At 35.3% G+C, this 15,964-nt stretch overlaps 1 protein-coding gene and 1 non-coding gene across 2 annotated transcripts in view; one reads left to right on the top strand and one right to left on the bottom strand.

The window, feature by feature from the left end:
* Positions 1 to 15,964, bottom strand: part of CD163L1 (CD163 molecule like 1) — a 170,016-nt gene that overhangs the window by 115,275 nt on the left and 38,777 nt on the right. The window contains exons 5-8 of the mRNA XM_076007858.1: positions 15,623 to 15,940; positions 12,387 to 12,707; positions 7,538 to 7,858; positions 2,184 to 2,504 (exon numbers count right to left, since the gene is read on the bottom strand). Of these exons, the coding sequence (XP_075863973.1) occupies positions 2,184 to 2,504; positions 7,538 to 7,858; positions 12,387 to 12,707; positions 15,623 to 15,940 (1,281 nt within the window). The remainder of the gene's footprint in view (positions 1 to 2,183; positions 2,505 to 7,537; positions 7,859 to 12,386; positions 12,708 to 15,622; positions 15,941 to 15,964) is intronic.
* LOC142873480 (U4 spliceosomal RNA) lies at positions 7,055 to 7,195 on the top strand. Its single transcript, XR_012921510.1, has one exon. It is a non-coding gene; the product is annotated as a U4 spliceosomal RNA (small nuclear RNA).

Raw genomic sequence — 15,964 nt, 5'->3', positions numbered from 1 at the left:
GAATGGGAGAAAACATTTGCAAAGTATTCATTTGACAAAGGACTATATCCAGAATATACCACAACCTCAAACAACCCAACAGAAAAAAACTCATTAAAAAGTGGGTAAAGGATTGAATAGACATGACTCAAAAGAACACATACAAATGACCAATAGGTATTTTAAAAATGCTCAACATCACTAATCATCAGGGCAATGCAAATCAAAGCCACAATGAGATACAATCTTACCCCAGTTAGAATGGCTATTATCAAGATGACAAAAACAAACAAACAAACAAAACAACAACAACAACAACAAAAACAAATGCTGGCAAGGCTGTAGAGAAAAGGAAACTCTTATACGCTTTTGATGGGAATGTATATTAGTACAGCCATTATGGAAAAAAGTATGGAGATTTCTCAAAAAACTAAAAATAGAACTACCACATGATTCAATAATCCCACCACTGGGTATATATCCAAAGGAAAGGAAATCAGTATATCAAAGGGATACCTTTACCCAATTTTTATTGCAGCATTATCCACACAATGGCTAAGATATGAAATAAACCTCAGCATGCATTAATGGGTGAGTATTCCATATACCCAATGGAATACTATTCAGCCCTAAGAAAGAATGAAATCTTGTTATTTGTAGAAACATGTATGGAACTGGAGGTTACTATGTTAAGTGAAATAAGCCAGGCACAGACAGACAAAAACTGCATGTTCTCATTCATATGTGGGAGTTATAAAATTATTTCATAGAGGTAGAGAGAAGAAGGATAGTTACCAGAGGCTAAGAAGGGTTGGGGTGTGTGTGTGTGGGTGGGGGTGGGGGAAGAAGTAAAGAGAGATAGGTTAGTAGGTACAAACATACAGTTAAATAGAAAGAATAAGTTCTACTGTTCGATAGCACAGTGGGATGACTATAGTTAATATATTGTATATTTCAAAATGGCTAGAAGAGAATGTTTTAAACATTTCCAACACAAAGAAATAAATGTTCAAGGTGATGGATATCCTAAATACCCTGACTTGTTCATCACACATTCTACGCATGTATCAAAATATCACTTGTACCCTATAAATATGTACAGATATTATATATCAGTAAAAGCATAATAAAAAGAGAATAGTTCAGTGGCAGAACAAGCTTCCAGAAAACAACAGGCAAAATTCAAATTGGAAGATCATCTCTGAAGAAAGATTATGATTATTTGTAAATCATAAATGTAAGTCTACCTAAATTGAAAGGCAGAATAGAATTGTGGAAGTTTAAGAGCAAATTCCAAATTTATACTGGAATTTAATGATTATTTAAAACATAATTTACCATCTTACCCATTCATCTTAGAAAAAAATAGAGTAAGGAATAAATATGTTGATACTGACTGAAAATATGGAAACTCTAACACTACTGAAATAATATATCAGAGTCAAAGATTTCAACTCTTCAAAAATTGTACTACATTGGTAGGTATACATGGAATTTTTCTTTGTACAATTTGAAAGTTGTCTAATAAAATTTTGATCTCAGAGAAGGAATCTGCAAGGTAATTTATAACATTTTTGAAATTATATAAATCATAAGCCCCTACCTTTGGATGAGATTCATTTGTTCTAATGCTAGTGGGACCAATCTTAACATAAATAAGTCTTTCAAGTAAGAATGAATACTTGAGTCATCTTGGGAAAGAAATGTTGAGTATGTGAGTGTTTCAACACAAATGTTTAAGTATTTATATAACTGTATTCTGATTAATTTATAATTAATTAAAGTTATATAATTTAATTATATAACTGCAGTTTTTATGTTTATATAACTGCATTCTGATTAATTTATAATTAATTTATATAATTTTATTATATAACTGCGTTCTGATTAATTTTTCCTAAAACTTACTTGACTATGGATAATTTCTCTTTGTAGAATCCCTTGTAATACTAGTGCTTGGTGACTCTAATTTTGGGAAAATTTAGGTAAATATCAGAAAATGAGGTTTCCTTTCCTGAGAAAATAGACTTGGTCCTATAGAAAGATAAATTTAAGATCTAAATTGAGGATATGAGGTATAGTCAGTTCTGAAAAAATAAGAAATGAGTACGCTACCATAAATGTATGGATTAAGAAAAAAAAATGAGTATGGTAGAGAGCCCAGAACCTTTCTCTTACATGAAATCCTGGTTTGGATATCTTACCAGAACAGGTCACTCCAACATCTTCCTCGTGTCTGCAGTCATGCCTGCCCCATCCACCATGCCTGCATGACCAGAGAGCTGACTCGTCCCCATAGCAGGAAACATCATCAAGCCAAATTTTTCCAGATCCCACAGAAGCACCTCCCAGACCCATGACAATGATAGAAGATGGACAATCCAGTTGGCCACACACCACAGCTGCATTATCACTATTCCAATTGTCATCACATACTGTGCCCCATTGTTCTTGAAACTTCACCTCCAGTCTTCCTGAGCAACGGTTAGGGCCATCCACCAGTCTCAGGCTCCACGTTTCATTGCCTACATCAAAAACAATGAGAACAATAAGGCAAGTAGTTAATGGGTGTGATGGTTAATTTTATGTGTCAGCTTGGCTAGGCTATAGTTCCCAATTATTTGCTCAAACATCAGTCTAGATGTTGCTGTGAAGGTACTTTTTTTTTTTTTAGATGTGATTAACATTTAAATCAATAGACTTTGAGTATAGCAAATTATCCTCCCTAATGTAGATGGGGCTCATCCAATCAGTTGAAACCTTAAGTGAAAAGACTGAGACTACAGACTATCTTCAGATTCAAGACTACAACATCAACACTTCTCCAAAGTCTGCTAACCTACCTTGCAGATTTTGGACTTGTGAGACCTCACATACACACAAACACACACATACACATTCACACACACATATATTTATAGTATATGTGTGTATATATGCTGATATAGATACATATAGATATAGGTGTAGATAGATACATGTAGATAGACACACACACACACACACACACACACATACACACACATACACATTCTATTGGTTTTGTTTCCCTAGAGAACCTTGACTAATACAGATTTTGGTATCAATAGTGGTTCCCCCTAAAGCAAACACTGCAGGAACAAAAATAAACAAATGGGATCTGATCAAATTAAAAAGGTTTTGCACAGACAAAGAAACTATCATTAGAGTGAATAGACAGCCTACAGAATGGGAGAAAATATTTGAAATGGGAGAAAATATTTGAAATGGGAGAAAATATTTGAAATGGGAGAAAATATTTGAAATGGGAGAAAATATTTCTACACATCTGATAAAGGGCTGATAAGAAGAATCTATCTAGAACTTAAAAAAATCAACAAGAAAAAAAAATCAAACAACCCCACCAATACATGGGCAAAGGAAATGAACAGAAACTTTTCCAAAGAAGACAGAATAATGGCCAGCAAACATATAAAAAAATGCTCAACATCTCTAATCATTAGAGAAATGCAAATCAAAACCACAATGAGATATCTCCTAACCCCAGTGAGATTGGCCTCTATCAAAAAAATGCCAAAACAACAAATGCTGGCGAGGATGTGGAGAGACAGGAACACTCTTACACTACTGGTGAGACTGCAAATTAGTGCAATCTCGGTGAAAAAGATTTTGGAGATACCTCAAATAGCTAACAATAGAAATACTATTCGACCCAGCAATAGCACTATTAGGCGTCTACCAAAAAGAGCAAAAGACATTCTATTATAGAGACATCTGCACCCAAATGTTTTTTTTTAATTTTTAATTTTTAAATTTAAATTTTATTTATTTATTTATTTTTATTTCAGCATAATATGGGGGTACAGATTTTAAGGTTTCAATAAATGCCCTTTCCTCCTCTCCCCCCACAAGTCTGAGTCTCCAGCATGACCATCCCCCAGGTTACACCCGAAGGTTTATGGCAGCACAATTCACTATTGCAAGGATGTGGAAAGAACCCAAGTGCCTGTCAATTCATGAGTGGATAATTAAAATTTTTATATGTTCACAATGGAATATTACTCAATCATAAGAAACAACAGTGATCTAGCACCTCTTATATTTTCCTGGATAGAGCTTGAGCCTGTTATCCTACTTGATGTATCACAAGATCAGAGGAATAGCCTCCACATATACTCGCCATCAAATAGGCACTAACTGATCAATACTATGATGCTCACATGGTAGTAATATTCTCCAGGGATTAGGGGGTTTGCGGGGGTAAACTCACAGCTAATGGATGTGGTGAGTATTGTAGAGGGGAAGGGCATGCCTCTAATCCTCGCTTGGGTGAGGCAAAGACATGAAATGCAGCCAAAATGTTTGTACTCTCATAGTATCCTGAAATAAAAACAAAAATAGTGGTTCCAGAGGAACAAAACATTAAGGATGAATTTTCTGAATTGATTGTGGGGTTTCTAGAATTGGTTCACTAATCTGATAAAATTTAAGGACACTAATGACTCTACATCAAGTAGTAGTGAGAACACTGACAATCTGTGGCAGGATATGGCAATAGAAATATGCACAATATCACCATTGGATACTCCTAATCAAGTAATTAGTAGAGGCAAGGTTTTGGGTGAGCATGTGTTTGAAATCTTAGGACATATTTTTTTCTAAAATGTTAATGTAGTTTTTATTTGCATTATCATATAAACAATAAAGTAGCTTTATCATAGTAATTATTATTGTTATTAATGATTATAATACTAAATCAAAGTTAATATTGTTTTGTATTAATAGCTCTACTTGTCTTTAAACACGTATTTATATCACAAATTTGATACATAGATTTATTTATTTCGGTTTGTTTTCAATTTTTGTGAGTTTTTAATTTAAATTTATTTTTATATCAAAACCTGTGGGATACAGCAAAAGCATACCTGAGAGGAAAACTAATAGCAATAAATGCTCACATCCAAAAAACAGAAAGCTTAGAAATCAACAACTTAACAAATAGACTCAAGGAATTAGAAAAGGAAGAGCAAACCAATTCTAATCCTAGTAGAAGAAAATAAATAACTAAGATCAAAGCAGAACTAAATGAAATTGAGAACAAGAGAATTATACAGAAGATCAACAAAACCAAAAGCTGGTTTTTTGAAAAGATAACCAAATTGCCAGCCCTCTTGCTAGATTGACAAGAATTCAAAGGGAAAGGACTCTAATAAACTCAATTAGAAATGAAAAAAGAGAGGTCACAACAGACGCCACAGAAATACAAAACATTATTTTTAATTACTATAAAAAACTATATACCCAGAAACTACATAATGAGGAAGAAATGGATAAATTCCTGGAAACATACAACCTCCCTAAATTCACCCAGGAGGTAACAGAATTTTTGAATAGACCAATCGCAAGCTCAGAAATTGGAGCAGCAATTAAAAACCTCCCCAAATGGAAAAGTCCTGGACCAGATGGCTACACTTCAGTTTTACCAAACATACAAGGAAGAACTCATACCTATACTACAGAAATTATTCCACAACATTGAGAAAGATGGCATCCTTCCTAACTCATTCTACGAAGCCAATATCACCTTGATACCTTAGGACATTTTTGCCAAATCAACAAGCATAGTAAGATGGGATGATTGATCCCAATTGCACTTAAAAAAGCGAGGAAAGAAAAGGATGAGCTCAGACATTCAAATTCCCAGCTCAAGTGCCATACGACCTGAAAGTTTCTGTCTTTCCTGAAAGAAGCTGGTATCTTCTGTAGCCACAGAACTGAGATTGCTGAAAATTAAACCCTAGCCTCAATCTGGAGAGGGACTGAATGACAATGCAAATTGAATTTCCAATCTCCCAGGGTGTCTACTGTTAAAGTGAGGCATTGATTAGGAAGGAACAGAATAATGAAAATTGGGATGAAGACATATGGGAAGATCTGATGGGGCTGGGACCATTGAAACCCTAAACCCTACTGTTTCTTCTTTGATAGTAGAGGCAGCCCTCCACCCCAGTCTGAGGATATTAACCCTACTTTGCCCGAAGAGACCGAAACAACCTCCCCTGAGGTAATAGCCTTGAAAGATACCCCCAATTCTCCTTACCTCCCACCCCTCTTTACAACTAGATTCAAATCCCACCAGGCCTCGAAGGTGAGGTACAAAGTGTCTCATATGGAGGTGTGCACAAAAGAACATAATTTTTCTAATTTATATAAACAGAAGTCTAGGAAATATGTGTGGGAATGACTATCAAGGGTGTGACATAATGGTGAAAAGAACATAAAGTTGGATCAGGCTGAATTTACTGTATGGGCACACTAAACAGAGATTCTTGGTCCAGCGAGGTGGCTCATGCCTGTAATCCTAGCACTCTGGGAGGCCGAGGCGGGAGGATCGTTTGAGCTCAGGAGTTCGAGACCAGCCTGAGCAAGAGTGAGACCCTGTTTCTACTAAAAAAATAGAAAGAAATTAGCTGGACAACTAAAAAAATATATATATAAATTAGCCAGGCATGGTGGCACATGCCTGTAGTCCCAGCTACTCGGGAGGCTGAGGCAGAAGGATTGCTTGAGCCCAGGAGTTTGAGGTTGCTATGAGCTAGGCAACAGAGTGAGACTCTGTCTCAAACAACAACAACAACAACAAAACCCCCAAAACCAAAAAAACAGAGTTCCAGATTTACTGATCCAGCTAGGGGTTAGAAAGGGCTCTGTTTGTTTGATTGGTTGGCTGAAACATGGACCAAAAGGTGGCCTACACTAAATGTGAAATGCCAGAACTGACTCTGTCTATGATAGGGGAAGGGACTCATGGGGTCAGGGAAATTGGAATGTTATAGTGGATTTACCCCATAAGACCTGCTCACCCACCCAGGAGGGCTCAGTGGACATATCTTTCACCACAACTGTGAGAAATAATTTATTAGGAGAGTCCCAGTACCCTTAAAGAGCTCTGTGCTAGCTCTACTCTACAGGACAGGAATTACAGTGGGAACTGCTGCCACTGACCCAGGATCCTTGGATGCAATGGGAATAATTGGATCCCAGTGTGGCAGAGGACAAATGGTGGCACTTAATCACCAAATAAAAAGTGAGCATGAGCTTTGCGCAGTGGCAGTATCGTAGCCAATGAGGTTTATCCGAGGCGCGATTATTGCTAATTGAAAACTTTTCCCAATACCCCGCCATGACGACTTGCAATATAGTCGGCATTGGCAATTTTTGACGGTCCCCACGGGGACTGGATTAATAAAAAAAAAAAAAAAAAAAAAAAAAAAAGTGAGCATGGTCACTGTAACCAATGGACAGCAGTCAAATGGACAGAAATCAGAATAGTCTGACAACGCAGAGCTGTGGTGTTTGCTAGTTGACTGTGATATCCCTGGAAGTGAAACAGGTGTGCTCTCTACTCAATTCTTACTTGATCTCTATATGTGGAAGAGTTGTAGGAGAAGTCAACAGAAGCTTAACCTAAAAACAGAGAGTCGTGACTCCTCAATAAATTTCCAGACTTGAGGCAGTTTGTAGACTCTATGAGGAATACTATTTCTCTTTTCAGGAAAGAATAAACAAGAAGTCTTACCTGAGCAGCTCACAGTCACATCCTCCCTGTGTAAACAGTTATGCTTTCCCCATCCACGGTGTTTGCAGTCCCAGATGTTTGACTCATTTCCAATGCAAGAAACATCATCCAGCCAAATAGGTCCTGATGCTCCTGTAAGCGGGGTCACGCCAAGCACGGGGACAGGATTTCCACATCCCAATTGTTTACACACAATAGCTGCATTCTTTGTGCTCCACAGGTCATGACACACGGTCCCCCACTGTCCGTGGTATTTCACCTCCAATCTCCCATAACAGTGACTTTCTGCCCCCGTGAGCCTGAGGTCCAGATCTGACTCATCTGTAAGCAAGACAAAACCATACATTTGAGATCAAATTGAGAGGGTCCTTTGAGAAGACCAAAGGTGATATTTTCCTCACCGTCTAAAGTTACCACTCTAAGGCTTTGCCTAATGGATGATATACTGGCCATATTTTTGATGAAAAGTTTGGTATTGTTTCTTTTGATAATTTCTTATTCAATTATGGAAAAAAGGTGTACCTACAGCATGAAAAACAGAAGCAAATTTCCTGAAGCGAAGCTATAAAGCCTCTCAGAATGACTAATTTGGACAAGACAGGCAACATGGGATCATGAGGAGGGGTTCATGGAGGCATAAATATATTCAGGAGATAACTCTAGCAGGGTTCTGCAGTGGAGTCCAGCACTGGCAACAAAGCTCACCTCTCATAGTCTTCATTTTAGTTTGTTTGCCCATGCTTTATAAGATAAAAGGAGGCACAAGCACATGAAAATACCCTTTTATAAAATAAATTCCTCTTTTTGATCTTGATTTCTGCAATGTTCAAAGCACTTGAGAAATATTTTTCTATCCAGCCATTGCTATAATATAGGAAAGGTATAATATTTTATACTGGACCCCGTTAAAAATTCTAAAAGCTTTCCAGTTCCTTCTCTGGGTATCCAGTAAGACAATTGCTTCTAGTATACAAAATAATCTCCCATTCTATTCAACCTAGTGTGTGTGTGTGTGTGTGTGTGTGTGTGTATATTTAAAACATAATATTTAATGGTTTCATAGTATACCATCATACAGAGGTTCTGTAAGTTATTTAATCAAGACACAATTCTTGGTTATTTAAGTTGATAATTTTTCATTTTCATAAATTATGCTGCCATAGATATCCTTGGCACACAAAGTTTTTAGTATGTCACCAATTACTTCCAAGAGAAACATAATGGAAAACAATGTTTTTAATCTAGGTTAAATGTATATGTGTATGAATACATGTATATATGTCTATATAATATATATAATTTCCATATATACTAAATAAAAATTCTTAGAAACAAAGCAAATAAAAAATTTAAGTTCCTGAGACAAATAAATACATAAATGTAGTATATTCCTCTTCTAGTATAGGATAACTAAATATTGTAATGAAAATTTCTCCCCAAGTCAGACCAATTCATATATTTTTTAAAAAGACTGGGTTTTTCTGTGTTGCCAGGCTAGAGTGGGTGGCTATTCACAGGTGTGGTTATAGCACACTACAGCCTTGAACTCCTGGGCTCAAGTGTTCCTTCTGTCTCATCCTCCCAAGTACCATGTTTCCCCAGAAATAAGGCAGGGTCTTATATTTATTTTTCCTTAAGAACACACCCTAGAGCTTATTTTCAGGGCACGTGTTATTTTCCCCTCAAAGCCTCAGCTTGCAGCACGCACAGGATGGTCAGGACCTGACAGGGGGAGCTGATCTTGTTGGTGGGGCTGCCCGCACCTTTCCCGTCACCTCTGGGATAGTAGCTATCATGATGGGGCAGATGAGAAGGGCTGCTCGTCTTCTTTACCGCTCTGTGACAAAATGCATGGGTAGTGCAGATACACTGCGTAGCCATGCCCATTACTAGGTCATATTTTCGGGGTAGGGCTTATATTGAGCAAATGCTTAGAAATTCTGCTAGGGCTTATTTTATGGGTAGATCTTATTTTCAGGGAAACATGGTAGCTGGGACTACAGGTGTGCACTCAGCCAATTCATATGTTTAATATTACCTTAAAAACAATTTTAATTTTAATTCACATTTAGAAGAATAAAAATGAAAGAATAGCAAATAAATTTTATGAAAAATAAGGTTAATTAGGAGATATATGCATCAGTACATATTAGCTTACAGAAAGCTACAATAATTAAAATATGATGGCTCTAGAAATAGAAGAGGAGGGTTATGTAATTTGCAAAGGGCAGCTGTAAAATATAAAGAGTTCTTACATTTATGAAGAAAAAGATATATCACACAATAGAAAAATGGTCACAGAACATGGTAACTCACCAAACAAATATAAGTTACTAATATAGATTTGGTGTAAAAATCCTTATTTCTTGTCAAAGAAGTGAGATTTTTGAGTATCGACTCTGGAGCTAGACAGCCTATATTTGAATTCCAGCTTCACTCCTGCTCTTTTAGCTGAATGACTTTGAATGGGTTACTTTCTCTCAGTATTTCTATTTCCTCAGTGTGAAATAGAGATCAGAGCAGTAACCTACAGCCTGGGACTTCATGAGGATTCCATGAAACCATATATGTAAAGTAAATAGAACACTGACTGGCACACGGTAAATAATAAATGTTAATTAAGATTAACAGTGATTTAAAACATGAAAATATTTAGTGTTAATGGAATGTAGTGGGATGGTAGAGAAATTAAATTTTGTAGAAGGGGAAAAACTCAATTCAGAGAGAATAACTTAGTAATATATAACCAAACTTTAAAAAGATGTGTACTTTTTTATATGACAATTTCATTTTTAAGTATTTAGCAAAATAAATAAAGTGTGAAAAATGTATTTCTCAGTATATTTAATAAAATAATGTTTTTAATAGTGAAAACTTGAAAACCTTTACATTAGTTAAGGTGAATAGTTAAAGAAATTATATAATAGTACCTTTATGCATTTTACTAAGTAGCCTTTAACATTATGATAGATTAATAATGACCATCTAGAATATGTCTATAGTATCTTGTTCAGCAAAAAAGGTATGCTTACACATACACATGATCCAGCAATATAAACAAAAAAATTAAAAAATTAAATTAATGGTGGCATTGCAAGTGGATTTTTAAAATCTTTTGAATTTTTTTGTATTTTCACTAGGTTTATAATTTGAAAAAATTGTTTTCAAAAACAAAAAGAAATTTGTATGATATTTTATATCAGTCTATAAGAAAGATAAAGGTAAAGTAAACTTAATGTGTGCAAAAGAATTGATAGTTAACTTTGCCTACCAAATTGATAACATTAAAGGTGAACAGAATAAATAGATAGAGGTTGATAAAACAAATTTCACTTCTCAAATTCTGGAATTTATATACACTTTATATTCAAGTATGTCAGTATTGTATAATATATATTATAGTGTAGTATAATATATATAATATTATATATCTTATGAGATCATAGTATACTATATATTATATAGTATAATATATATCATATGATATATCATATATCATACTAACATCATATTAACAGCCTATACACTAATAATGGAGCTTGGGCTAAATAATTTTCTGTACTCATAGGATGGAATGATATGAAGTTTTAAATTTTTTTAAAGAAATTAAAGACATAGGAAAATGCAAATGTTACAGCAAGAAAAGATATATAATAATGAGTTGCATTATCTATCTACCTATCTCTGTATTTATGTATCTGTCCATTCATCCATCCCTCCACATATAAAGTGTTTGTGTGCATGTGTGTATATGTTTCACTTGCAGGAACACAATTCTTTGTTTATACTATATCTATCATCTGTCAGGCTTCTATGGCAAGTACTGAGAGATCAGTAGGTAATAACACTATCCATATATACCCTCATGTATTAATAAATAGCATGGCTAGAATTTGTCATCTAGGTTCACATCCTCCCCTGACACTACCACCCCAGCCCATTTAGAACTCTTGATATTCTCTTTTTTAATTCATGAAGTGCTACAAAGAAGAATGATTACTTGATTTTATTTACGTATTTCTTTATCTTTTACTTTATTTACTGCCTGGACTTTTTTTCCCGTTTAAAAGGCCATGGAAACATTTATACTTAAAATTAAAATCTGTGACAAATATTATACATATAGTTTTTCTTTGTTCTCAATTCTGCTAATGACATTCTAGGTTATTACAGAATTATGCATCATGTCTATGTATAAAAACATACCTATATTAGCTATTTGGATTTATATAGATTTTTAATTCTCTATAATGAACATTAATTTATAATCAATCCAATAAATGAAATAAACAATATAAATTATTGAATAAAAATTTAAAAAGCAGCAGATAAACTGTTAAGAAAACTGTAAATTAGTAAAACTCATGAGTTTTATATGAAGAGGAGCCTCTTAGTTGTTTTAGAAATACATATTAGAGTGATGCATTGGTACTAGCTCCATCTGCTTTTGGGAGAGATTGATGGCTAGGCCATGAAAACTCTCTTTTTACAATGAGCCAAGGGAAACCAAAGGCAGCAGGATGATATTATTTTTTCTTATTATGTTAAAGTGGTATATGTGGATGGTTCACTCACAGACCCAAATTACATTTTTACATTTTATTTCTTCCAAATCTGAGTTATGAAGAGTAAGCAGTGGTTTCTCATCAATAAAAAGCAAGTTGTATAACACAGAAGAAAGCTATAAGACAAAAGGTCTTTATGCAACTCAGGGGTATGTTTGGGATTTTTTTTTTTTTTTTAAGATTCAAGAAAAGCTTCCCTCTTCAAGTTATTAACTGTTTTACTCTCCTAACAAATTTTTCCTGAAAATTCAAATTTGTACACTCCTGTGATTTTTAAACCTTACCAGAACAGAGTACTCCAGCATCTGATCTTTGGAGACATATTGCCTTTCTTTTTCCATCATATATGCAGTCCCAGAGAGCTGACTCATTTCCAGTGCAAGATATGCTGTTTATCCACATTTCTTTAGATTCCTTACTAGGTTTAGCATAGTGATTGCTGGAGACACTAAGTGGGCATCCTAGCTGTTTACAAACCACAGAGGCTTGCTTATTATTCCAGTTTTTGTCACATATTGTCCACCACTGTCCATGCACTCTCACCTCCACTCTTCCTGAACAATTGCTGCTTCCATCTGCCAGTCGCAGCCCCAAATCTGCTCCATCTAGAACGAAGTCATAAAGAAAGTCTGGGCTGGGTTTGGGAAAAGGTCATCGGCTTCCCTCTCCTCCAATTCCCCATGTGAAGATTAGATGTATCTTACACATACTGGGAAAAGTAAAGAATTAAAATGCATTTTGTTTTGGAATTTCAACAAGAAGACTTGAATATTGAACTGCATATCAGTCTTTATGAAAACAATCTTCTCCTTAACATAAAAATTGAAATTATAAACCTACAAACCTTGCTTTAATCTCGGTTAAATTTTATGAAACTATATGTCACCATGAAAAGCCTTAGAATCCTATATATCATAAATTACATTTTCAAAATACTAGATTAATCATTTTTAACTCAGTAAAATAAAATAAAGAGAATATTGGGAAATACTTGCATTTCAGTAACTTCAGAGGGAAAAATGACAAAAGAATGCAGAGTTAAGAAAAAATCTTTCTTGGATTTAAATAGAAACACGTTCTTTCTCATGCTATGTTTTCTATGAAGAAACTAGTTTTCATTTATAAAATACAAGGGCTGTCTGAAAAGTATCCAGCCATGTAATATACTTTCCAGAGAGCCCTTGTATATTTGTTGTAGGTAATGAAATTTGTTCCTGGTAAATTGTAAATGAACTGGGTCTTTTTGCTTCATTGGCATATGTATCATGATACTTCTGCTTTTTCATACATGCAAGATTAAATAGGTACACGGAATAAAAATGTGAATTCTTTCTTGAAATAATCGAGGAAAGAAGATAGAATTTGTATGTTTTGTCTCCTCCCATTATCTAACTTTTCATACATCATTACAAAAATGTATTTTGGTACTTAATGAGAAATTTGATTCACATTGAATATGTTAGTATCGGAAGATTTATAAGTTTATTTTCCTATAAATAATATGTGAGACATGATAATAATAATCATACCTATATTTATTGGGAACTTCCTGATCAGCCGGCACATTTTAGGTACTTTCTCTACACTATTTTATTTAGTGCTATCCACAGTATGAGAATTCTGCAGCTTAGAGATTGCTTTATACAGGGTCACACAATTATCAAGTGACAGATTCTAAACTGTAAACTATATTTTTTGGCTAAAAATCCCTGTGACTATAGGGCTGAGGAGAAGATCAATGTACCCAAGTACCCATTTTCCCATGGTCGGACATACACATCTGTTTTCATTGTTTGGACTGTTTCCAACCTGTCTTTGGCATCTGTACCTTCATGGCCCTTCCTTACTCTACCAGAGGCATGCAATTCTAGAAATTCCAGAGGTTGAATAACAACTTTTCTTACAGTCAGGGATATTATATCAAGCCAGAAGTACACTGTTATGAATTCACTTTATCATAGGAAAAAATTTTTATTGAGACAGGATCTCACTTTACTGCCCACGTTAGAGTACAGTGGTGCGACCATAGCTCACTGCAGCCTCAAACTCCTGGACTGAAGCGATCCTCTTGCCTCAGCCTCCCAAATAGCTGGGACTACAGTGCAAGCCACCACACTTGGCTAATTTTTTAAAATTTTTATGTAGAGATGGGGTCTCACTATGTTGCTTAGGCTGGTCATGAACTCCTGGCCTCAAGTGGTCCTCCTGCCTTGGCCTCCCAAAGTGCTAGGATTATGGGCATGGGCCACCATGCCTGGCCTATTGCAAGAAAATTTATGTTAAATACAAGTGGTTAAAGTTCTGTCCCTCTTCCCTTCTCCTTCTCCCTCTTCTCTCACCCTCTCTCATTTTCTCGGGTCTCCATATTCTCTCCCCCAACATTTTCTCTCCCTCTCTTTTCTTTCCATTTATGTAGAGAAAAATCTTAGAAAATGATGGGTTGATTAAATATACCATGGGAAATTCTCATTTTCAGGGTGGAAGTGGTTGGTACCCATATAAAACTTGCAAGCAAACGGGTGTGGAAAGAAAGAAAAGGATTAAAAGATGTTCTGAACATATTTTCTTTTCCAAATATCCTATGAGGACAGACTCAAGCCTGTGGCTAAGTGAGAGCTACTGTAACTAATAAACCTCACTGTCTACACGTGTTGTTTTATGTGCATAGTTTCCTTTTACAAACTCTAGATTTAAGTAAAACTCTCCTTAAAAACCATGACCTGATCTCGAACTCTACAGAAAAGAAGATGATGAAGGCATCTTGTGGAAGGCTAGTAGAGTAGGGTCAGGAATAATTTACTAAAGAAGCCTCTTCCATCAAGACAAAAGTGACTCTCAGAGGAAAAAGGAGTCTACCTCTAGAGATTATTCTTTCATAAGGATCTTAGAAGGTGTGGGTTTAATTTCATTAAAAGGGTTAGCAGTATTTTTTACACATCTTTGAACATATAATACTAATGTAAGATACATATGAAGCAATATTTTAATCCCTGACCACACAAAACTATAAATAAAAAGCAGAGGGGTAATTTGCTTGTAGTTGAGAGTCTAAAACTGGAAAACAAATGGCTACAGCCAAAAATTATACTAGTGTAAGGCATAAAGTAATTAGCAAATTTTTAGGTAAGTACTGTTTAAAAATAGTTTATTTTAGTGAAAAGAAGTTCTGAAGTGAACTCAATTATAACATTATATAAAATGTAGTTCTGTTTATGCATATACCAAATAATCAGTTTAAAATTATACTAAATATTAATAGAAACCATACACTTGTGTAGACCAATAGCAATTTTGACTAGATTGGATAGTTTGTTGTGGAATCAGAATTACGTAAAATAGTGTCAGAAGGTATAATTCTCATTTCCAAAAACGGAGGTTTACAATGTAATATCCTGGAAGACATGCAAACATACTCCTAAAGAAAAATTTCAAATGTCATTTGGTTGTAACTTCAAAGATTGGTCCTATTTTTCCAAAAGAGGTATTTTATCTGATGTAATCACGTGGATGTGGCTCTTACCTGAGCAGATCACAGACACATCCTTCTGATGATTACAAAAATCATTTACCGCTCCGCGTTTGCAGTCCCAAAGAAAAGATTCGTTACCAGAGCAGGAGAAAACATTACGCCACACAGTGCCAGACCCTGATTCCAAATGAGGGAAGCCAGCGAAATGCAGTGCGCGTCCGCACCCCAACTGCTTGCACACTACGTCAGAAGCGGCATGGTTCCAGTCATTGCGGCAGACGGTCCCCCACTTCCCTTGTACTTTCAACTCTACTCTCCCAACACAGCGCCTGCTTCCACCCACAAGCCGTAGTCCGAGGTCAGTCCCATCTGAAACAGAGATATAAACAAAAA

This window comes from Microcebus murinus, chromosome 10 (genome assembly GCF_040939455.1).
Source record: "Microcebus murinus isolate Inina chromosome 10, M.murinus_Inina_mat1.0, whole genome shotgun sequence".
NCBI classification, from domain to species: domain Eukaryota; kingdom Metazoa; phylum Chordata; class Mammalia; order Primates; family Cheirogaleidae; genus Microcebus; species Microcebus murinus.
Note: the sequence above shows the minus strand (reverse complement) of the source record. Positions and strands in the feature narration are given on the sequence as shown.